A 22,855-nucleotide genomic window follows, 5' to 3' on the forward strand; every position below is an offset into this window, starting at 1 on the left:
AAACTCTCTCAAGACAATATATGAAGGCATTTGGCCAGCTTACCTTGCTTGTTTCCTGTTCCTGTGGCATCACTGCCTTTGTTGCCTGATGTCCAGTGTCTTGAAAACCTCATTTCATGTATTTTGTCTGGGGGGGTTATTATTTCGGGTGGGTGGGTAGATCCGGCCCTGTTAACACCATCTTTGCCAGAAGTGGACTTTGTGGCATTAAACATCAACAAATTGATGCTCACTGTTGAACTGGAGAATGGATTACTAAATTGTATATTTTTATAATGGAGTTCTACACAGCAGTTAAAATAAATGAACTTCACATATTGACTTAGATAAATTTTAAATATAAAAAAAAGAACATTGAAAGGCAAATGGAAAAGGATATGTACAAGAGCTACTTTTTAAAGTATAATTTATGAAAATACACGAACTATACTATATATTACTTAAAGATATATATGCAAATATGGTATAACAGTATTCATGGAAATGATAACAAATCCACCATAATACTGCCTTTTTCTGGGGAGAGAAGGAGGAGGTAGGTAGGAAATGGTTTGGGGATGCAGTTGTGCAGGGTGCTTTGACTGTATCTATAGTGTTTAATTTCACTAAAAATAAGTTATGAAGCCACATATATGACACATGACTGGGGTCTAAATATGTGAACAACTCTCAAAACTAAATAGTAAGAATAACCCAATTAGAAAATGGCCAGGGGGGGCGCCTGGATGGCTCAGTCGTTAAGCGTCTGCCTTCAGCTCAGGTCACGATCCCAGCATCCTGGAATTGAGCCCCACCCACATCAGGCTCCTGCTCAGCGAGGAGCCTACTTCTCCCTCTCCAATTGCCCCCTGCTTATGTTCCCTCTCTCGCTGTCTCTAGCTGTTAAATAAATAAATAAATAAATAAATAAATAAGAAAATGGCTAGAAGACATGAACAGAGGGTTTTCACAAAAGAGGACTTACGGATGGCAAATAAACACATAGAAAGATATTCAACATCACTAGCCATTAGGGAAACACAAATGAAAACTATAGTGAAATATCACTACACACCTCTCAGAATGGCTTAAATAAAAAATAATGACACCACCAAATGCCAGTGAGGATATGAAGAAACTGGCCTTCTCAAAGATTGCATATGGGATTATATGACGGTACAGCTACACTGGAAAACAGATTGACGGTTTCTTATAAAACTAAACATTTCTCAGCAGTCACACTCTTAAGCATTTATCCCAGAGAAATGAAAACTATGTTTCTGCAGAAACTTGTATGTGAATGTTCATAGCAGCTTTGTCATGGCAAAAAAACAAAACAAAAAAAACTAGAAACAACTCAGTTGTCTTTCAGCAGTGGAATAAATAGGGTACATTCATACCATGGACTACTAGTTGGCAATAAAAAGAAAAAGACTATTGGTACATGCAACAATATGGATGAATCTCAAGGGAATTCTACTAAAAGCCATTTAAAAAAAGCCAACCCCAGGGGCGCCTGGGTGGCTCAGTTAAGCATCTCACTCTTGGTTTCGGCTCGGGTCATGATCTGGGGGTCCTGGGATCAAGCCCCACATCAGGCTCCGCACTCATTGTGAGGTCTGCTTGGATTCTCTCTCTTCCTCTCCTTCTCCTCCTGCTCATGCGCGCGCTCTCTCTCTCTCTCATATGCGTGCGCTCTCTCTCTCTCTCTCTCTCTCTCAGATCTTTAAAAACAAAATTTTAGAAAGCCAACCTCTCAGGCACCTGGGTGGCTCAGTCGGTTTAAGCATTCAACTCTTTTTTTTTTTTATATAACTTTATCTTTTTTTTTTTTTTAAGATTTTATTTGTTTGACAGAGATAGAGACAGCCAACGAGAGAGGGAACACAAGCAAGGGGAGCGGAAGAGGAAGAAGCAGGCTCATAGTGGAGGAGCCTGATGTGGGGCTCAATCCCATAACGCTGGGATCACGCCCTGAGCCGAAGGCAGACGCTTAACCACTGTGCCACCCAGGCGCCCCTAAGCATTCAACTCTTGATCTCAGTTCAGGTCTTGATCTCAGGGTCATGAGATTGAGCCCCAAGTCTGGCTCTGCATTCAGTATGGGGTTTGTTAAGTTTCTCTCTTCCTCTCCCTCTGAGCTTCCCCCCGCCCCTGCATGCACTCTCTTTCTCTCTCTCTCTAAATAAATCTTTTTTTTGAAGATAAAATTTTAGATATGGAACATAGATTGGTAATCACCAGGGTTTGGGATGTAGTTTGGGGGGGGGGTGCAGTAAGAGGGTGGATATGTTTATAAAAGGGCAACATGAAGGATCCTTGAGGTGTGGGAACTGTTCTGTATCTTGACTATGATAGATACATTCACCTACAAATGTGATAACATTGCATAGAACTGAATAAGCACAGATGTATACAAGTAAAACTGGGGAATATCTGTAGATTTTTTTGTTTTAAGATTTTATTTATTTCAGAGAGAGAGAGAGGAGCATGAGCAGGGGGAGGGGCAGAGGGAGGGAGACAAGCAGACTCCCCACAGAGTGGGGAGCCTGACATGGGGCTCGATCTCAGGACCCCAAGATCATGAGCTAAGCTGAAATCAAGAGTTGGAGGCTTAACCAACTGAGCCACTCAGGCACCCCAAAAGTCTTTAGATTTTAAAAAGTATGAGAATGTATAAGAAGGGTATATATATTTTATATATTTGTGTGAATATGTATCTTACACGTACATGTATATTAATTATATGTTAAGTACTTACTTAAAAAAAAAAAAAAAAACAAGCTCCACACCCAACGTGGGGCTTGAATGCACGACCCCGAGATCAAGAGTTGCATGCTTCTCCGACTGAGCCAACCAGTCATCCCAAAACAACTTATTTTTTATATGTTCAATTAACTGGTCTTCAACAAAGCGGGAAAGAATATCCAGTGGAAAAAAGACAGTCTCTTCAACAAATGGTGTTGGGAAAACTGGACAGCCATATGCAGAAGGATGAAACTGGACCATTTTCTTACACCATACACAAAAATAAATTCAAAGTGGATGAAAGACCTAAATGTAAGACAGGAAACCATCAAGATCCTAGAGGAGAAAGCAGGCAGCAAACCTCTTTGACCTCAGCTGCAGCAACTTCTTACTAGACACGTCTCCAAAGGCAAGGGAAACAAAAGCAAAAATGAATTATTGGGACTTCATCAAGATGAAAAGCTCCTGCAGAGCAAAGGAAACAGTCAACAAAACCAAAAGACAACTTACAGGGTGGGAGAAAATATTTGCAAATGACATTTCTGATAAAGGGTTGGTATCCAAGATATATAAAGAACTAGTCAAACTCAACACCCAAATAGCAAAAAATCCAGTCAAGAAATGGGCAGAAGACATGAATAGACACTTTTTCAAAGAAGACATACAAATGGCCAACAGATATATGAAAAGATGCTCAACATGACTCATCATCAGGGAAATTCAAAACCACCATGAGATGCCACCTCACACCTGTCAGAATGGCTAAAATCAACAACTCAGGAAACAACAGATGTTGGCAAGCATGTGGAGAAAGGGGAACCCTTTTACATTGCTGGTGGGAATGCAAACTGGCACAGCCACTGTGGAAAAGAGTAGGGGGGTTCCTCAAAAGTTAAAAATAGAGCTACCTTACAACCCAGCAATTCCACCACTAGGGATTTATCCAAAGAATACAGTGATTTGAAGGGGCACGTGCACCCCAATGTTTATAGCAACAATGTCCACAATAGTCAAAATATGGAAAGAGCTCAGATGTCCATCGACAAATGAATGGATAAAGAAGATGTGTTATATATACAATGGAATATTACTCAGCCATCAGAAAGAATAAAATGTTGCCATTTGCAGTGACGTGGATGGAAATAAAGTGTATTCTGCTAAGCAAAATAAGTCAATCAGAGAAAGACAAATACCATATGATTTCCCTCATATGTGGAATTTAAGAAACAAAACAGATGAACATGGGGAAGGGAAGGAAAAATAAGATAAAAATAGAGAGGGAGGCAAACCATAAGAGACTCTTAAATATAGAGAACAAACTGGTTGCTGGAGGGGAGGTGGGTGGGGAGATGGCCTAGTGGGTGATGGGTATTAAGGAGGGCACTTGCTGTGATGTGCACTGGTGTTGCATATAAGTGATGAATCACTGATTTCTACTCCTGAAACCAATATTACACTATATGGTAACTAACCTGAATTTAAAATTTTTTTTAAAGGAATACTGTTTTGCTTTTATATAACTATAGGCTTAAATTTCATCATTTTTGAAAATTAGTGTTTGTCCTTTCTTTCTTTCTTTCTTTCTTTCTTTTTCTTTCTTTCTTTCTTTCTTTCTTTCTTTCTTTCTTTCTTTCTTTTTCTTTTTCTTTTTCTTTCTCTTTCTTTCTTTTCTTTCTTTCTTTCTTTCTTTCTTTCTTTCTTTCTTTCTTTCTTTCTTTCTTTCTTTCTTCTTTCTTTCTTTGAGTAGGCTCGACAACCAGCATGGGGCTCAAACTCAACAACCCCAGGATCAAACCCCAAGTCCCATGCTCTACTGACCAAGCCACCAGGTGCCCCGAAAATTGGGGTTTTCTAACTTAACTAACAATTAAAATTTTTCTATTAATCCTCTGATGTGATTAATTGGGAAAGCAAATAGAGCCTTGTACATTGCCTGGTGAACAGCAAGCATTCAGTAGATGTTAATCTAGTTTGCTCATCCTCTCCATCCCTCCATCCTCTTCTCTCTCAGGATCCTCTAAGTCTTTGCTGCAGACCTGGATTTTGGTTTGGGGTTAACAGTGAGATGAAAACTTGACAAGCGTGGATCTGGAGCTGTGTTCCCACCTGGCTGTTCTTGTTTTTTACAGCAGTCAACTGTAACAACAGATTTAAAGCTGGGCATTTTTCTGCAGTAATTGTTGGACATAATTACTCTCTTCTTGGAACTCTCCTTTAGTTGTTGATACGTCCTGTTTTCCTAGTTTTCCCCCAGCTCTCTGGTCATTTCTTAGTTTCCTCTGACCACCCAGCCTTTAAATGTAGGTGTTGCCCGAGGTTCTATGCTTGACCCTCTTTTCTTGTGACTTTATGTTTTTTCTGGGCAGTTTCACTTATTCCCCATACCTTACTTTCATTACCTGCTGTACCTCTTCAAGTACTTATCTCCAGCCCTGGCCTGAACGCTGGCTCCTTCGTTTGTTTGCCATGTATCCTCCTGTTTATGGCCACCTTGATCTCACATCGGCACTTTGGACAGTTTTCCGTTAGGGTATTTTCAGTTCAGGTAACAGAAAGCCTAGTTCATACTGGCTCACACGGTAAGGGAGTTGATTGGCCTGTGTAACTGGAATCCAGAAACTAGCTTCGGGGCAGTTTGATGTGTGGCATGGCTGTGTGATTAGCTTCCGTCTCAGTGCTGCCGTGCGGTGTCTGCTTTATCTGCAGGCTGCCTGCCTTCCCTCACGGTCTCAAGATAGCTGCCAGCAGCAACATGCCAGGACTGCATCTTTTCACATTCACATTCAGAGGAAGAGAGTACAGGACTGGATAGGACCTGGTGACTGAGATTTAAAAGTCAGGGAAAGTCAGGGATGATTCCCAGGCTTCTAGCTTTTGTCTGTGGATGAATTCAGTTCTCTTCATTGAAATAATACGGAAGAAGAAGGCAGAGAAGATGAGTTCATGTGAACACCCAAGTACTTATTTTAGTTACGTGCACATGTGCCTCCTATCAGGATGAAATTGTTAAAAGACTGTGACCTAATCTTTTTTCACCTTTATTCCACCAGCCCACTGTGAACTTGGCACATAGTGTACTTAGTATTTGTGCGGGATGGACGCATGTGCGCACGCATGAATATACAACACTGCTTCCCAAGATTATCCCGCTCTGATACATGAGTCTGTATAACAGATTTTTGAAGTGAGCCAGTCCTGCATAGGAATCCCAGATTCACTGTCTAAAGCTTTATAGTCTTGGGACACTTGATTTAACATTTTCCCAACTGTAAAGTAGGGGTAATACCACTTACTTAGTAACTTGTTGAGGATATTTAAATGAGAACATGAGAAGTGCCTGGTAGTGTGTTTGGCTTTTAAGTAGGTACTTAAGAAAGATTAGCTGTTATCGTTTAGCAGCCCACAAGAAAAAAGGCTGGTTAGGCATTAAAAGGCAGAATACAGGGACACCTGGGTGGCTCAGTCAGTTAAGCCATCGGCCTCTCCCCCAATTCGTGCGTGCACGTGCGCTAAATAAATAATCTTTAAAGGGCAAAATACAACATTTATTTTACAGAAAATTTTTTTAAAGATTTTATTTATTTATTTGACAGAGAGAGAGAGACAGCCAGCGAGAGAGGGAACACAATCAGGGGGAGTGGGAGAGGAAGAAGCAGGCTCCCAGCAGAGGAGCCTGATGCGGGGCTCAATCCCAGAATGCTGGGATCACGCCCTGAGCCGAAGGCAGACGTTTAACGACTGCGCCACCCAGGCGCCCCTTATTTTACAGAATTTTTAAAATTTTATTTAAGCGGGCTCCACACCAAGTGTGGGGCTTGAACTCATGCCCCTGAGATTGATTAAGCAACACGTGCTCTACTGACTGAGCCAACCAGGCGCCCCTATTTTGCAGAATTTTTGTTTTGCTTTTTTGGAGAATTTTTGTGTGATAAATTTACATTGAATATTATTTTCACAGCTTTCTTTTTTAAGATTTTATTTTATTTATTTGACACAGAGAGAGCAGAAGTAGGCAGAGTGGCAGACAGAGGGAGAGGGAGAAGTAGGCTCCCCACTGAGCAGAGAGATCATGACCTGAGCTGAAGGCAGACGCTTAACGACTGAGCCATCCAGGCACTCCTATTTTCATTGGAGTATAAGTTTATGTTTCAGTAATTTTTTAAAAGATTTTATTTATTTATTTGAGAGAGAGCGAGCAGGAGGAGGGCAGAGGCAGAGGGAGAAGCAGGCTCCCCGCTGAGCATGGATCCCGATTAAGGCTCTATCCCAGGATCCTGGAATCATGACCTGAGCCAAAGGCGGACGCTTAACTGATTGAGCCTCCCAGGCACCACCAAGAACTTTTTCGTCATCCCAGAGATTCTGTTCCCATTAAATAATAGCTCCTCACTGCTCTTTCTCCACTTGCAGTCACAGGTAGCCTCTAATCTACTTTCTGTCTCCGTGAATTTGCCTGTTCTAGGTACCTCATATAAGTGGAAACATAAAATATTTGTCCTTCTGTGTGTGACCTACTTCACTTTGCTTGATATTTTCAAGATTCATCCATGTTTTATTGGATTTTGAGGCAAGATGGCTAGATCGGTGAAGAATGGGCAAGGAAAATTTGGTCCGAGTTCTCAAGGCATCTCTTGGGAAAGATTACTTACCTTAGACGTTCAAATATCTGTTTCTTGTTTCTCCCAACTTAGAGTGTATCTGTTTATTTCATTGGAGTGTAATAAAGGGGGTTGGTATTTGAGCAGTGTCCACCTGTTTGTATAACCATCTGAGAAGCCCGGATGATGATGGCATCCCAGACTCCATTCAGCTCTAGGTTATTGAAGTTTTGTTGCTTTGTTGCATATTTTCAGTGCTTATGAATATAATTTGCCTCAAAACTTGGAACACTGTGCCATATTAATTGCATTTGTATATCCTGCTGTGTACTTTTCTGGAGTATTTTTTTGCATCTAGGTGTATGATCAATTGAGTAACAGACTTCGCACCTGCAACTTCCCATGGGATTTTCAGTGGTCCTCTCAATATGAGATGTTTTATTTTGTTGTTTTTAAAGATTTTATTTATTTATGGGCGCTAGATGGTTCAGTTGGTTAAGCGTCCACCTTCGGCTCAGGTCATGATCTCAGGGTCCTGGGATCAAGCCCCACATCGGGCTCCTTGCTCAGAGGAGAGCCTGCTTCTCCCTCTCCCTCTGCCTGCAGCTATCCCTGCTTGTGCTCTGTCTCTCACTCTCTCTGTCAAATAAATAAATTTTTAAAAAATTTTAAAATATTTACTTATTTATTTGAGAGAGGGGGGGAAAGTGAGGGAAAAGCAGACTCCCTGCTGAGCAGGGAGCCCAGTGTGAGACTTGATCCCATGTCCCTGGGATCATGACCTGAGCCAAAGGTGGACGCTTAACTGAGCCACCCAGGCGCCCCTCAATATGAGATGTTGGTCAAGTTCCCTGGAACACTGCTGCTGTGGAGTTGGGGGTTAACTTTTGATGTTCTGTAGCGTTCAGCTTTCCAGTTTCCACCTTGTCAGTATTTTTGAGAAGTAAACCACTTCAGAAATAACACATACCAAAATACCAGAACTTTAGGGGGACCTGTAGCTAAAGACTGTGTGTATATTCTATAATATGTCTCCTATCGGAAGCTGTTAAAACTAAGAGGATATGGAAAAGTTGGAACCTCATATGCTGCTGGCAGTGACATAAGATGGTATAGCCCCTTTGAGAAGCAGCCCAACACTTCTTCTAAGTGTTGAGCAAAGAGCTACCATGCAGCCCAGCAGTTCCCTCCTAGGTCTTTACCCAAGAGAACTGAAAACAGATTCACACAAAAACTTACACACAAAAGTTCACAGCATTGTTCATAATAGCAAAAAGTAGGGGAAAAAGCAAATGTCCATCAGTTGATAAATGGATAAACAAAATATATCTATGCAAATGGAATATCATTTGGACATAAAAAGATACAAAGTACTAACACAGGCTACAAATGTGAATGAACCTTAAAAACATGATGCTTAGTGAAAGAAGCCGGTCACCAAACACATATGATTCCACTTATGTGAGAAGTCCAGCGGTGCCTAGGTGGCTCAGTCAGTTAAGCATTCAACTCTTGATTTTGGCTCAGGTCGTGATCTCTCAGGATCGTGAGATCAAGCCCATGTCACACTCTGTGCTGGGCATGGAGTCTGCTTAAGATTCTCTCCCTGCCCCTCCCCTCTCTCACGCACACTTGCTCTCTCTCCGTCTCTCTCTCCTCTTCTTTCTCAAAAAATAAAATAAAATAAAGTTCATATTAGCAAATTAAGAGACAGAAAGTAAATTAGTTGAGGACAGACATGGGAGCAGAGGGACTGCTAATGGGTATGGGTTTTTTAGAGGGTAGATGATAAAAATGTTGTAGTATCGATTGTGGTGGTGGTTACATAGCTCTGTGAATATACTAAAAACCATTGAAATGTGCACTTTATTTATTTTTTTAACATTTATTTATTTGAGAAAGCACCCATGCATGAGACGTGGGATGGGGAGAGGGAGAGAAGAGAATCCTCAGGCAGACTTCCTGCTGAGCCCAACGCTGGGCTGCATCCAGGACTCTGAGGTCAGGACCTGAGCCAAAATCAGGAGTCAGCCACTTAACCAACTGAGCCACCCAGGCACCCCAAAGTGTGTGCTTTAAATAGGTGGGTTATGGGGCGCCTGGGTGGCGCGGTCGTTAAGCGTCTGCCTTTGGCTCAGGGCGTGATCCCGGCGTTCTGGGATCGAGCCCCACATCAGACTCTTCTGCTGTGAGCCTGCTTCTTCCTCTCCCACTCCCCCTGCTTGTGTTCCCTCTCTCGCTGGCTGTCTCTCTGTCAGATAAATAAATAAATAAAATCTTAAAAAATAAAAATAAATAAATAGGTGGGTTTTGTGATCTATGTATTACATCTCAATAAAGCTAATCTTTTTAAAAAGAGAATTAAGAAATACCACCCAGAGTGCCTGGGTGGCTCAGTCGGCCTCTACTTTCAGGTCAGGTTATAATCTCAGGGTCCTGGGATAGAGCCCTGCATTGGGCTCCCTGCTCAGCGGGGAGTCTACTTCTCCCTCTCCCTTTGTTCCCCCCCCCCCGCCCCACTCCCCACTCCCCACTTATGCTGAATCTCTCTCAAATAAATAAAATCTTTTTAAAAAAAGAAAAGAAACATTCCCCAAATTTCAGAGATCTGGCTTTTGACTTTTTTCTGGTCTCCAAAATGTCTGTTTCCTTTTGTTGGATTTTTGGGGGGGGGGGTCATACCCAGGAAAGGATCAAATAGCTCTTACTTTACTCCTCACTACAAGAAGGAAGATGCCTCAAGCACATATATTTCTTTGTAAGAGCACCGGTTAACATTGGTAGTCTTCTCTGTCCTGCTACTTGAGTCTGTGAATTATTGGGTCTGATCTCACATTTTAGATATAGAAGTCATAACCCTAGGGGCACCTTGGTGGTTCAGTCGTGAAGCGTCTGCCTTTGGCCCAGGGCGTGATCCCGGGATCCTGGGATCGAGCCCTGCATCAGGCTCCCTGCTCTGCTGGGCGCCTGCTTCTTCCTCTCCCACTCCCCCTGCTTGTGTTCCCTCTCTCACTGGTTGTCTCTCTCTCTCTCTGTCAAATAAATAAAATCTTAAAAAAAAAAAAAGAAAAAAAAAGAAAAAGAAGTCATAACCCTAGGGTATAGGAATTAAATTTTGCTGAGCATCTTCTAAGTACCTACTTTTACAGATAAAATTGAGATTTAGGGAGGTAAAGTAACTTATTAAATATTTGACCTTATAAAAGTAATTAGCAGTTTGAACCTATGTTTCTATGATTCAAAAAATTTTCTTTCCAGTGCCTCATTGCTGTTCCCTACCAGGAAAACAGCCCTGGATTTAAAAGTATGGAAGAAATTCTGCATTTAGATTTTGTTAGCATAAAAAAAATCACAGTGAGAGGGAAAATGATAATTTTCTTGCCTTTATAATTTTGCTGCATAAGTAGAGAAAGTATTACCTCTTACCAGCCTAAACACCTGAATCTTTCATTAAAGCCAAGTATCTTTTTTTTCCGAGTAGGCTCCATGCCCAGTGGGCTTGAACTCACAGCCCGAGATCAGGGGTCACCTGCTCTACCAGCTGAGCCGGCCAGGCACCCCCATAAAGACAAGTGTCTTTTTTTTCCCTTAAAGATTTTATTTATTTATTTGACAGAGAATGACCGAGATAGAGCACTAGGAGGGAGTCAGAGGAAGAAGCTGACTCCCTGCTGAGCAGGGAGCCCCATATGGGACTCGATCCTGGGACTCCAGGATCATGACCTGAGTGGAAGGCAGTTACTTAACCAACTGAGCCACCCAGGCACCGTAAAGCCAAGCATCTTAAGATATTTAATCTGTATCTGTATAGACTTGCTGCATCCAGACAACGGAGGCTTCCCATTAGATACTCTTTGTTTATTTCATCTTTTTCATATTCCTCCATAAGATGGGCCAATTAAAGATATGCCTGGGTGACTTGAAGAACTTCCCTGTTCATAAAAGAGTCTTTTCCAGGAGAAGAATGTGGTATGATAGTTAAAACCAGCACATCTGACTTTGAGCATACAGACACAAAAAGCCAATCACAAAAGAATGTTTATTTTCTGAGAGATGTAAGCTTTTAATGGACCATTCAGGTGAGTGTAGTGGTGATATAGTGAGGGCTTCGATGACTAGAAAGTAGTTGAAGTTTTTGGTGCACTGGGTGTTATACGCAAGTAATGAATCATGGAACTTTACATCAAAAACTAGGGGTGTACTGTATGGTGACTAACATAATATAATAAAAATTATAAAAAAAAAAGTAGTTGAATTTTACTTTCCACTGCCGAAGTTGAGTGGAGAAATCTCCGTACTAGTATAGGTGTTCTGGGAAGATAGAGGGTAGAAGGTTAGCTCAGTGACCTTTGAACGTCCATGTATCTATGATTTTTTTTTTTTTCAAGTAAGCTCTACACTTAACGTGGGGCTTGAACTCACAACCCGGAGATCAAGAGTTGCATCCTTTACCAACTGAGCCTGCTGGGTGCCCCTACGATTCTTCTGAGTACCTCTACCACCCACCCTCGTTCCTTACAGACTGTTGAAGGGGCTGTGTTCTGATCTCACTTGTATTTTCCTTTCCGTAGGATGGATAGAATGACAGAAGATGCTCTTCGCTTGAACCTGTTGAAGCGAAGCTTGGACCCAGCGGATGAGCGAGATGATGTCCTGGCTAAGCGACTCAAAATGGAGGGGCACGAGGCCATGGAACGCCTGAAAATGCTGGCGCTGCTTAAACGGAAGGATCTGGCGAATCTCGAGGTGCCACACGAGTTGCCTACCAAACAGGACGGCAGTGGTGTCAAGGGCTATGAAGAGAAGCTCAACGGGACTCTCAGGCCTCATGGAGACAACAGGACTGCTGGGAGACCCGGCAAAGAAAACATTAGTGACGAGCCTGTGGATATGAGTGCAAGGCGGAGGTATGGCGCTGTTCGGCTGCCTCCCGCAGTGGGGTCTCCTCATAAACTAAGCTTGTGAAATGGGGTGGATTCCAGTGAGAGGAGGTACTTCTTGAAGGAAGACGTACGTGTGCCATTTGGCTTGACCGTGAATTCCTCTCACTTCCAAATGAAACTCATTGCCTCATATATCTGCTTAGCACACAGAGAATCCTATAGGTAACATCCTTAAGATAAAGGTCATATCTGGATGAAGGAGGCGCCATAGAGCTGGAAGTGCGATGGTGCGGGCTTCACTCCAGTCTCAGGGCCATTTTAGGAGGGCAGCAGACTTCTTTCAGGTCACCCTGAGAGTTTTATTTTATTTTATTTTAAGATTTTTATTTATTTATTCGACAGAGATAGAGACAGCCAGCGAGAGAGGGAACACAAGCAGGGGGAGTGGGAGAGGAAGAAGCAGGCTCCCAGCGGAGGAGCCTGATGTGGGGCTCGATCCCAGAACGCCGGGATCACGCCCTGAGCCGAAGGCAGACGCTTAACCGCTGCGCCACCCAGGCGCCCCACCCTGAGAGTTTTAGAATCTGTTACGGAGTTCCCACTTCTGTTACATTCAAAAGCATGGGCCCAGCTTCTCTTGTGTGAACAAGGAAATTGTCTTCATGTGCTCATTCTCTGCGTTCTTGCTTTGTCTGTGCCACTCTTTTCAACCCCCGCGTACACGTAAACATCGTATGTTGTACGCGCACACTTATTCTTGTGCATGCACACTCTCACACGCACACATTTTCACAGGACTTTTTTCTGGTGTCTGTCAAGACTGAGTACTTGAAACGGTGGAGCACGTACTAAAAAGAGGTCCTGGCTGAGGGTGACAACTTCCAGGACAGTGAATCACAGTGTAGACAGCCCTAGCTTTAAGAACATTCCGTTTAATTAATAGTTCAGATGTAGCTGATAGGGCATGAGAATGGTTCTTTAGTGTCCACTTGCCCTTCAGCTGGACTTGCTGAATTTGTCTTATGACTGAAAGAGAAAGAAAGGAGCAGTTAGAGCCTTACCTGGGATTCTTTCTCTAGCTTTTAATGTTCACTTACTAGTACTGTCCCAGTATTATTTTTTTAAACCACACCCAATGCGGGAATATTATTCTTGGTAGTAGCATTTAAAACCCTTAGGAAACTTTAAAGAAATTCCCTATTGGTCATAAAAGAGGAGAAAAATCCTTGGATAGCTTGGAAGCTGTATGTAGTGTCAGCAGACTATTATGAAATAGATTAATTCCGAGATCCTTTGGCAAAAAAAAAAGAGAGCAGATGAATGAGATCATGCCCCACTTGCCCATAACCACTCTCACCCTTCTGGAGCAAGTACTGATCCTACTTGACTGGGGAGGAGGAAGAAGACAAATATTGGCTGGATTCTTCACATCCAAAGTTGGCCCTGAAAATGCATTTTTCATAGAAACATTGTTACACATTTTGGTGAGATCTCAGTAGTGCTATTATTGGTATTGTACAAACAAACAAATTAATTGATTAATTCTGTGTTGAAAAGACAGACTGCCCTGAAAACCCTACCATTGCATTTAATTTTATTTTAGAGAGATGAACTTTTGAAACTTGGTCCTTTGGAAACTAGGAATTGTTTTTAATGGTCTCCAGGAAAGAGGGTTGATGTAAACTATCTGGATCCCCATTCTACATGGAAAAAAGAGGCCCACTTGGCCTCTGCCACTCTTCTCCCCTTTCACCAGATATACTGACAGTTATTTCCACTTAGCCCCAAGCTTTTTATAAGAATGAACGGGATTGATAGATTGTTCAGCAGGGAGAAAAACAATGTCTTTGATCTGGATAAAAGAAGACAATTTAAAAGCAGAAAGAATGAAGAGCCCCTGACATCAATGATAACGACATCATAATTGCCTAAATCTTTTTTTTTTTTTTTTTGCCATCAGTTGGGCAGGTTACGACGTATATGGAATAAGGTGTGTGTGAAACCAAGTGCTTGCTTATATTTTGGAATGCTAGAGAAACATGGCAGTTTTCTATTTAGTTGCTTTTACTACTGGAATAAGGATTAGAAATTACATAGCTTTTGGGAATTTGCCAGTCTGGGTCATAAGTGAGGTGAGCAACAAATCAGGCTTTTAGTAATCTCTCTCTGACAGGTAAAGTTTCATACTTAAGAACACCAAATAATGTAAATCATGGGTATATTTGGGAAAGTAGCAAAATAATTTCTGTCCCCAGAAAGCTTAATTAACGAGACCAGAATCTCAAGTCAGATGTAAAAAAACAAAGAATGAAACAAAACTTGACTTGGGTTTTGCCTTGCCTGTGCTATTATCTAATGTGGGTCTGATTATATCCAGGAATAAAATATCATTTAGTTACGGTTGTTCTCAGATGCAACTTCTTGATAAACGGTGCTCAGCTCCACAGTCTCCATCCAGGAGTGTCTCTGCCTGTCTTGCTGCTGGGCAGTCCATCAGGCGTGGGTGGCATTCATTTGAGCCAGGAAGAATTCTTAGCTTAGAGATAATACTGATGTACATATCCAGCCAGGACCAGGATGGAAGGAGCTTCGGACTGTTGATGTAAATGAACGTTGGGAAACCAAGTAGAATGAGAAATCCGCCAGATCTCAGAAGCAGCCACCTGTGTTAGTGTAAGGGATGGGGGCAGGGATGAAGGAATATAGAAATGAAAAGTGAAATCACCAGGAAATAAAATCAAAAAACTGTAAGGCCTGACCATTATTCCAGCAGCTCGGGGTCAGAAAAAGACAGGCTCTTCTCTGTCCAGTGGCTTCTTTCTCTGTAACCTCACACCCTCCGCTTGCCCTCTGTGACCAGTGCTTATAGAGCAATCCAGGCAAATGTTAGTAGTTCCCAGCGTAGTCGTACATGTCACTCTGCCCCTCTGTTCGACTTTCTCAGCTAAATTTGGTTGATTTTACTAACTCTGTTTTGCCCTATTGAAAAATTGGGTGCTTATCCCATCTAGGTAGGGTGCCCTGTTCAAAAGGCATCTATGTCCCAATAGCTGGGAGAAGAGACCCAAGAAATGGTAGAGAGGCTCAGGACTAAAGATCTGTGGGTGTTAAGGATTCGAGTTTCATGTTTAAGTAACAACTACACATTGCTTTAGATCTTTGTATTCCTAACTATAGTGCGATCTCGGGAAGGTAGGTTCTGGGAGGATATCTTTGAGTTAAGAAATCAGATAGTTAGAAGATGTGTTCATTGATTTGGGAACCTGAGGCAATTAGAATCTCCAGAATTCAGTGCCGTTTTTTATCATCTGTAAATATGCTTTTACGGCTAGCCCCAAAAACCAGAACTACAATTGTCTAATAAATAAGATTGGGACTACGGGGACCCATTGTGGAAGATTTAGATTTCAAAGTCATTTCTAGAGAGTTTTCTTGCTGAGGGAAGATGCTAAGTAAAAGTCTGGCAAGTAGATACAAGTTCTGTATATCTAGTTTTGGAGTTTCAGCCCTCGAGAAGGCTGTAGACTTGCACTGTCCATTCCCTCAAGCCGCTGACAATACCTTCTTTTGCCTTCACTCGTGACAGGACAGACTTCTGTTAGGGTTGTCATAGAACCTTCTCTTTTGTAAATCCTCAGGTGGCCAGGACCATGTCGTTATGGGTTTAACGAACTTAGGGTCCTCGTTAGCATCGTGCCACCCGTACCTAAGCTCTGCTGCCCTTGCCCTTCTTCCCCCTTCAAGCTAGCCTTTCCTTCTTGAGCCTCCGCATAACTAATGAGACAACCCAGAGGAGAGTGAGATATAGAGGAAACATTCAGAATTTTGATTCACATCAGTGTGATAACACTCATCTCTTACTCCCATTTCTGAAGCCAGTCACTGGGTGTGTGTCTTGTCCCTACACGAGGAGTTTAGATGGAAAGTACGGTGACTGAGGCTGTAGCACCACTTCTGTGTTGGTATTTTCTTCATCCTAGGATTTGAATCCCCTGGGTGAATTGGGACAGACCTAAGTTCCCTTGGAGTTCTTCATTCAGTGTAGAAAAAAAGTTTTAACTTTTCTATGAACCTTTGCTGTTGAAATACCTTAATTTTTTCTTTTCTTGTCTAGTGAGCCAGACCGAGGAAGGCTGACTCCCTCCCCAGACATCATTGTTTTATCTGATAATGAGGCTTCTAGTCCCCGTTCCAGCTCCCGAATGGAGGAAAGACTCAAAGCAGCCAACCTAGAGATGTTTAAGGTAAAAATAAAAAACAGAAGAAAGAAAAAATAATTTCTTTCTTCATTTTTTGCTCCTCCTATTTTCTTCAGTTCTTTAAGAGTCCCAGTTCTGTGTTTTTATAGTTTAGTTTTTTGGGTTTTTTTTTAAGATTTTATTTATTTATTTGACAGAGACAGCCAGCGAGAGAGGGAACACAGGCAGGGGGAGTGGGAGAGGAAGAAGCAGGCTCATAGCGGAGGAGCCTGATGTGGGGCTCGATCCCAGAACGCCGGGATCACACCCTGAGCCGAAGGCAGATGCCCAACGACTGCGCCACCCAGGCACCCCTATAGTTTACTTTTTTAATCTAAATAATTACCCGTTGATGAAACTTTTTATACATGATTCTCAACCCCAAGGCCAATCCCTTGTAACTTTTTAATTTTCAAAAATTTTTTAAAGATTTTATCTTATGTTGTTTTTTAAAGATTTATCTATTTTTATTTGAGAGAGAGCACAAGCAGGGGAAGGGGCAGAGGGAGAGGGAGAATCTCAAGCACAAACTCCCCACTAAGTGCAGAACCCAGCACGGGCTCCATCTCACGACCCCGAGATCATGACTTGAGCTGAAATCAACAAACACTCAACCAACTGAGCCACCCAGACACCCCAAAAGATGTTTGTTTGTTCGTTTGTTTTTTTAAGATTTTTTTTTAACTTGAGAGAGCATAAGTGGGAGGGAGGGGCAGAGGGAGAGGGAGAAGCAGGCTTCCTGCTGAGCAAGGAGCCCGATGTGGGATTAGATCCCAGAACCCTGAGATCATGACCCGAGCTGAAGGCAGACGCCTAACTGACTGAGCCCCCCAGTTACCCGTAAAGATTTTAGTTTTAAGTAACCTCTACACCCAACATGGGGCTCGAACCTACAATCCCAAGATAAAGAGTCACACACCACCGACCTGCTGAGCCAGCCAGGTGCTCCAAAGGCATGCCCTTTTACAGGGAATTATTAGAACTGAGTGAAGAAGAAAGTTTGACAGAGCATATTCAGTGTAACTTATCTTTGGAAAATATGAAAACAAAACATCATAAGTCACATAAACTCTTGGCTGGAACCACTCTATCCTGGTTCTCATAATATGGAGGGATTCCTAAATTTTTATGTATTTCTAGAAGAAACTTGGGTTAAAAAGATCCAGAAACATTGTTTTAAAGGAAAGCAGTGTCTCCCTATGGCCATTCTTCTATTTTGTCAGACGTATGGTTATGATTTATGTGTGGTCTCTCCTTTCATTCTGTAAGCATTTTTTTGAGTACCTGCTGAATCCAAGCAGTGTGCTGGACTCCAGGGACACAAAGATAGCAGTCCCAGTGCTACTTCTGCCTGGTGTGGAAGATGGTTTCCGACCGGGAAGAAGAGACCGTCTTGCAGGAAGGGCCTCTGTCTGGGTGTCTGCTCACCTCGCTCACCCCCCCCCCCCCCCCCCGTCTCCTTAGGGGAAAGGCATGGAGGAGCGGCAGCAGCTCATCAAGCAGCTGAGGGACGAGCTGCGACTGGAGGAAGCCCGACTGGTGCTGTTAAAGAAACTGAGGCAGAGCCAGCTACAGAAAGAGAATGTGGTCCAGAAGGTATTATGCCCTGGAAATAGGGGTCTGGGTTTGAGAATGGACTCCCCCAGGTAGGTTCAGTTGGGTGGCCCATTCTTCTCTGGTTCCATAGTTTTTAGTTTCTAAGAAGAGTGATTTTTTTTTTTTTTTTTTTTTTTTTTTTTTAATCTTAGGCTTTAGTCAAGAAAGTCTTCATTCCATTTTTCTCATTTTTCCTTCTGGTCACAGAAGCTTCACCCCAACAAGGAATTTTAAAAGTCTGGGAGTTTACCAGATTTCTGCCTCCGTTTCATTGTCTCTTGTCTCTCTCAGACCCCAGTTGTACAGAATGCAGCATCCATCGTTCAGCCATCTCCTGCCCATGGGGGACAGCAGGGCCTGTCTAAGCTTCCCTCCCGGCCTGGGGCCCAAGGGGTTGAACCGCAGAGTCTGAGAACATTACAGGTATGTGTCCGACCTTGGGGTCTTTGTGTCGGAGAGCCCTATCTATCCCACCTCTGGTTTGGGACTTCCTGTGGCGATTACAGAAGAACCTGGCCATGGTAGGGGTGCTGTTCCTCAGTCCTGGGTCCCTGCTGACGTGACTTGGTGTGTGGTACTAGGTGGCATAGTAGGGTGAATAATCCTCGTTTTCCCATTGTGGTTTTTCTTATCTGGACGTTTGTAGCTTAGCCCTTTTCCATCTAGGGTTAGATAGCTTATACCAAGAAAAACCAGGGAATTCCTACCATGAATCAGGATTTACATTGATGGTACATTTATTCCGTATATCATTACACAAAATTACCAACTCTTTGTTTCCACTCAGCTGTGCATTACAGACAGCGTTACCTCGTTAACATTTTGGTGGGGCATTTTAACCACCTAGGACTACTTCTTTTCCTCTTCTCCCCCCTTCAGGGTCACAGTGTCATCCGTTCAGCGACCAATACCACTCTCCCACATATGTTGATGTCTCAACGTGTTATTGCACCAAACCCAGCCCAGCTACAGGGTCAGCGGGGCCCGCCCAAGCCTGGCCTTGTACGCACCACAACACCCAACATGAATCCTGCCATCAACTACCAACCGGTAAGAGAGCCCTAATGTGGAAACAGAGAAGTCTTTTATTGCTTTCCCTGTTGAAAGGACCACAGAATTTAGGTTTTGGACATGGAGAAGCTGTAGGGCAACCCAGGGTAGTTTTGGTGGAGCTTGGATTGACAGCAGGCCTGAAAGTGGTAGCACAGGGGAATTCCCTGAGGACAGGAGTGACAAAGGGAGGCCCCAGCGAGCCTGACACCTGCCTGGAAGAAAGCAGGGCCCTGGTGAAGAGGACGCATAAGGACAAGGGACAGAGAGCATCCCCTTGTTTTCCTCTCAGCAGTTGTCAGTCCTAGCCACTACCATTCTCCTTTCCTGTGTGCTGGAGATCTTTTTCATTGAAGTTGGACACCTCTTATCTTTTCCTGAGTTTCGGGAAAGCTAAGCAGTACAGACTAGGCTCAGATAGTGTTTTCTGCCATGAAAGCAAGACTTGGTCCTTGCTCCCACGTCCCGTCACTGACCCCTGTGCTCCCTGCATTCCAGCAGTCGAGTTCTTCTGTTCCCTGCCAGCGCACAGCATCCTCCGCCATCTATATGAACCTTGCCTCCCACATCCAGCCAGGGGCCGTGAACAGAGTGTCCTCACCACTTCCTAGCCCCAGCGCCATGACCGATGCTGCCAATTCCCAGGCCGCAGCCAAGTTGGCTCTTCGCAAACAGCTGGAAAAGACGCTCCTGGAGATTCCACCCCCTAAGCCTCCTGCCCCCTTGCTTCACTTCCTGCCTAGTGCAGCCAATAGCGAGTTCATCTACATGGTGGGCTTGGAAGAAGTCGTGCAGAGTGTCATCGACAGCCAAGGTGAGGCTCCTTCCTCCGGTCAGTCTTTTATCTAACCAAGAGGCTGCCGAGCCTGATGGACGTGGGCCGGAGATCACAGGGTACTGGGTCCTGTCAAGGACCCTCTCCTTACTCTTGCCAGACCGCCTCGCGGTCGCTACTCAGAGGCTGTTTGGGAGCAGTATTATCAGAGACGCTTTGTGTGTGTGTGTGTAGCGTGGGCTTCATTTTTTTTATTGTATTTTGTGTGTCTCGTATATTTCTTGCGGTATATTGTTTAGTTCTTTTCAGCAGTCCCTAGCATGATGTATGCATAAGCTGATGACTAGAACACTTACTTTTAATGTCCACGTTTGTGTGGCCTTGTGCTACAGTGTTATGTTCAGTTTGAGTACTTACGGTCGAGAAAGTAGATTTACTGACCACATAAAAGCTGTGAACCAGCACTGAACCAGGCTGTGAAGTATTAACACTAACAGAAGTTACTAAGCCTGAACTTCCAAACATATGGACCTTGGGGGAATACCGGACAGTAGAGGAAAGTGCCTGAAGACTCAGTATTGGCTCTAAACAGATCACAAAGTGAGCGGTTCAGACACTGATAACTAAAGATTGTTAATGTCTGTGCCGGGGACAAGTGCAGTCCGATGTAAAAAGATGCTGTGAAGGAAAAGTGGTGGCGGAATTGGATGGAGTCGGCTATGCTCCAAATGAAACATGTTTCCGTCCCACTGGACGAGGACGTCAGGGAGCCTGGGTTCTTGGGCCGGCTTTGTCCTGCACGGCCATGCTTCTGAGACTTGGCTTCCTTGTCTGTTAATGGGTGGTGCGCTCTGATTTCCCTAAGGTGACGTTGTTACAGTCGAATGAAATAAAAGTATTTTCTAAATTGTAGAGTCTCCTTCTTACTTCAGCAGAATAACCTTCCGAAAAATTGATTTGGTGAAGAAACGGGAGGTGGGGAAATACAAAAGCCCTGATTATTCTTTTTGTTGGCATCTAGGCAAGAGCTGTGCCTCACTCCTGCGGGTCGAACCCTTTGTTTGTGCCCAGTGCCGCACAGACTTCACCCCGCACTGGAAGCAGGAGAAGAACGGTAAGATTCTGTGTGAGCAATGTATGACCTCCAACCAGAAGAAGGCTCTAAAGGCTGAACACACCAACCGGCTGAAAAATGCTTTTGTCAAAGCACTACAGCAGGAGCAGGTATGAACTTGACTCCTCACCGGCCACCTCCGTAGGTTGGTGTTCCCAGAAGGTAGCTCCTTCTAGTTTAGAGGAGTGGTCTTTGTGATCCCCACAGTCCTGACGACCTGGGCTCCCGGAATCTCAAGGCCTGGGTTCCCTGTCCCTTACCGTTCTGTCTTCCCATTTCCATTTGACTGTCTCTGGTTGGACAAGAGCGTAACGACAGAGTGGTCCAGGGTGGGAGGGACAGGAGGCTGAGACGTGGCTTTCCCTCCTTAGTGGCGCCAAAGAAATCCCTCCATTCACTAAACTTCATTTCCTCTTCAAACAAATAGATTTTGGTGGGAGGGATTTATACCTGAACCTCTTTGAGAGAGAGAATCTCTATAGTCCGTGTTTGGCAAGGGAGTGACAGTGGAGAGAGTGGACTGTGACATGGCCCAGGGGAGAGGAGTGGCGGGGAGTGAGTGGACGTGCCTTGTAGTGTTAACGGAGTCAGAACATCTGGGAGAGGGAAAGATGTGTTGGGAAGCTCAGCTCCTTCTCCTCTATCCCGTCTCTACCCCACCACCCATCAGACCCCTTTGGGTAGCATCGTGGATCTTCTGGAAAATGGGTAAACAAGAGTCAAAACTAAAACCTTGGTAAACTTGTCAGCGTTCCCCAGTCAGCCAGTTGCCACCACCCAGACCTCTCCTGCCAGCTTCTGAGCGCCAGCTTTCCTGGACAGACGGATCCCCTAATCAGTGAAGCAGTGTTGGCTGCTTGTGCCCGGAGATCTTAGTGCATCTACCCCACCCAACTCTTGCCTTTTCCGTATCCCTCCTACTTGCCGCGAGCATTAGAGATAAGAAGACCTCTAGGTTTTCTGGGTAGGAAATTGAGTACTGTCCCGCCAAGTTGACCTGATGACTCCCGACAGGAAATTGAACAGCGACTCCAGCAGCAGGCAGCCCTCTCCCCCACTGCGGCTCCAGCCGTGTCCAGTGTCAGTAAACAAGACACCATAATGAGACATCATACGCTTCGGCAGGTGAGGTTCTCTGGGAGGGCTTGTCAGCCGTTGATCCCATCTTATCCTTCCTCGGTGGGAAGTCATTCTGCTCTTCTGTGCTCCCATACCCTTAACCTCCCCGTATCCCTTCCGTGGCGGCAACGTGGTGACCCACGTCTGCTCACCGTTGCAGGCTCCACAGCCCCAGAGCAGCCTCCAGCGTGGCATACCCACCTCTGCCCGTTCCATGCTTTCCAACTTTGCACAGGCGCCCCAGCTGTCTGTGCCAGGTGGCCTCCTCGGGATGCCAGGTAAGAAGGGCTGATGGGACCAGCTGGTTAGGATGCAGCTCCGTGGGTGAAGAGTTTATTCTTCTGTTTCTGCTCTCTCCTTAGGCCCCTCTCCCTTCACACTGTTATTTGGCAAGTGTTGGCTAAATTCATAACACATGCACAGGACACTAGGGTTTTGGTAGTGAGAGCGGCACAGTCCTGCCGTTACCGGTTCGCTGTCTGGTGCGCCCTGTTGGTGGGCGTATGGTTGCCGATCTCTTGACGAGAGGGGCAGGGTGCTTGTTTGAATGACGGGGGATGCTTCTGCCCAGTCGGCAGCCCCAAACCCAGAGCAGATTCCGTGAGTGCATCTCTCTGCCTTGGTTAATCCCCTCTCACCACTGGTTCCTCTGACTCTCCCAGCCCGTCAAGACCATGCTTGTTATATTCCTGGTAGGACCAAAGTGTCAAGAAGACCTCGTTCCCTAAAGCTGGGGTGTGTGGGGGGCAGTTGGC

At 44.2% G+C, this 22,855-nt stretch overlaps 1 protein-coding gene across 1 annotated transcript in view; it reads left to right on the top strand.

The window, feature by feature from the left end:
• GATAD2B (GATA zinc finger domain containing 2B) overlaps positions 1-22,855 on the top strand; it is an 87,879-nt gene that overhangs the window by 59,500 nt on the left and 5,524 nt on the right. The window contains exons 3-11 of the mRNA XM_026485357.4: positions 11,897-12,232; positions 16,323-16,452; positions 17,911-18,042; positions 18,334-18,465; positions 18,922-19,092; positions 19,591-19,906; positions 20,889-21,091; positions 21,996-22,106; positions 22,261-22,378. Of these exons, the coding sequence (XP_026341142.1) occupies positions 11,897-12,232; positions 16,323-16,452; positions 17,911-18,042; positions 18,334-18,465; positions 18,922-19,092; positions 19,591-19,906; positions 20,889-21,091; positions 21,996-22,106; positions 22,261-22,378 (1,649 nt within the window). The remainder of the gene's footprint in view (positions 1-11,896; positions 12,233-16,322; positions 16,453-17,910; positions 18,043-18,333; positions 18,466-18,921; positions 19,093-19,590; positions 19,907-20,888; positions 21,092-21,995; positions 22,107-22,260; positions 22,379-22,855) is intronic.

This window comes from Ursus arctos, unplaced genomic scaffold, assembly GCF_023065955.2.
Source record: "Ursus arctos isolate Adak ecotype North America unplaced genomic scaffold, UrsArc2.0 scaffold_2, whole genome shotgun sequence".
In the NCBI taxonomy this organism is placed as follows: Eukaryota; Metazoa; Chordata; class Mammalia; order Carnivora; family Ursidae; genus Ursus; species Ursus arctos.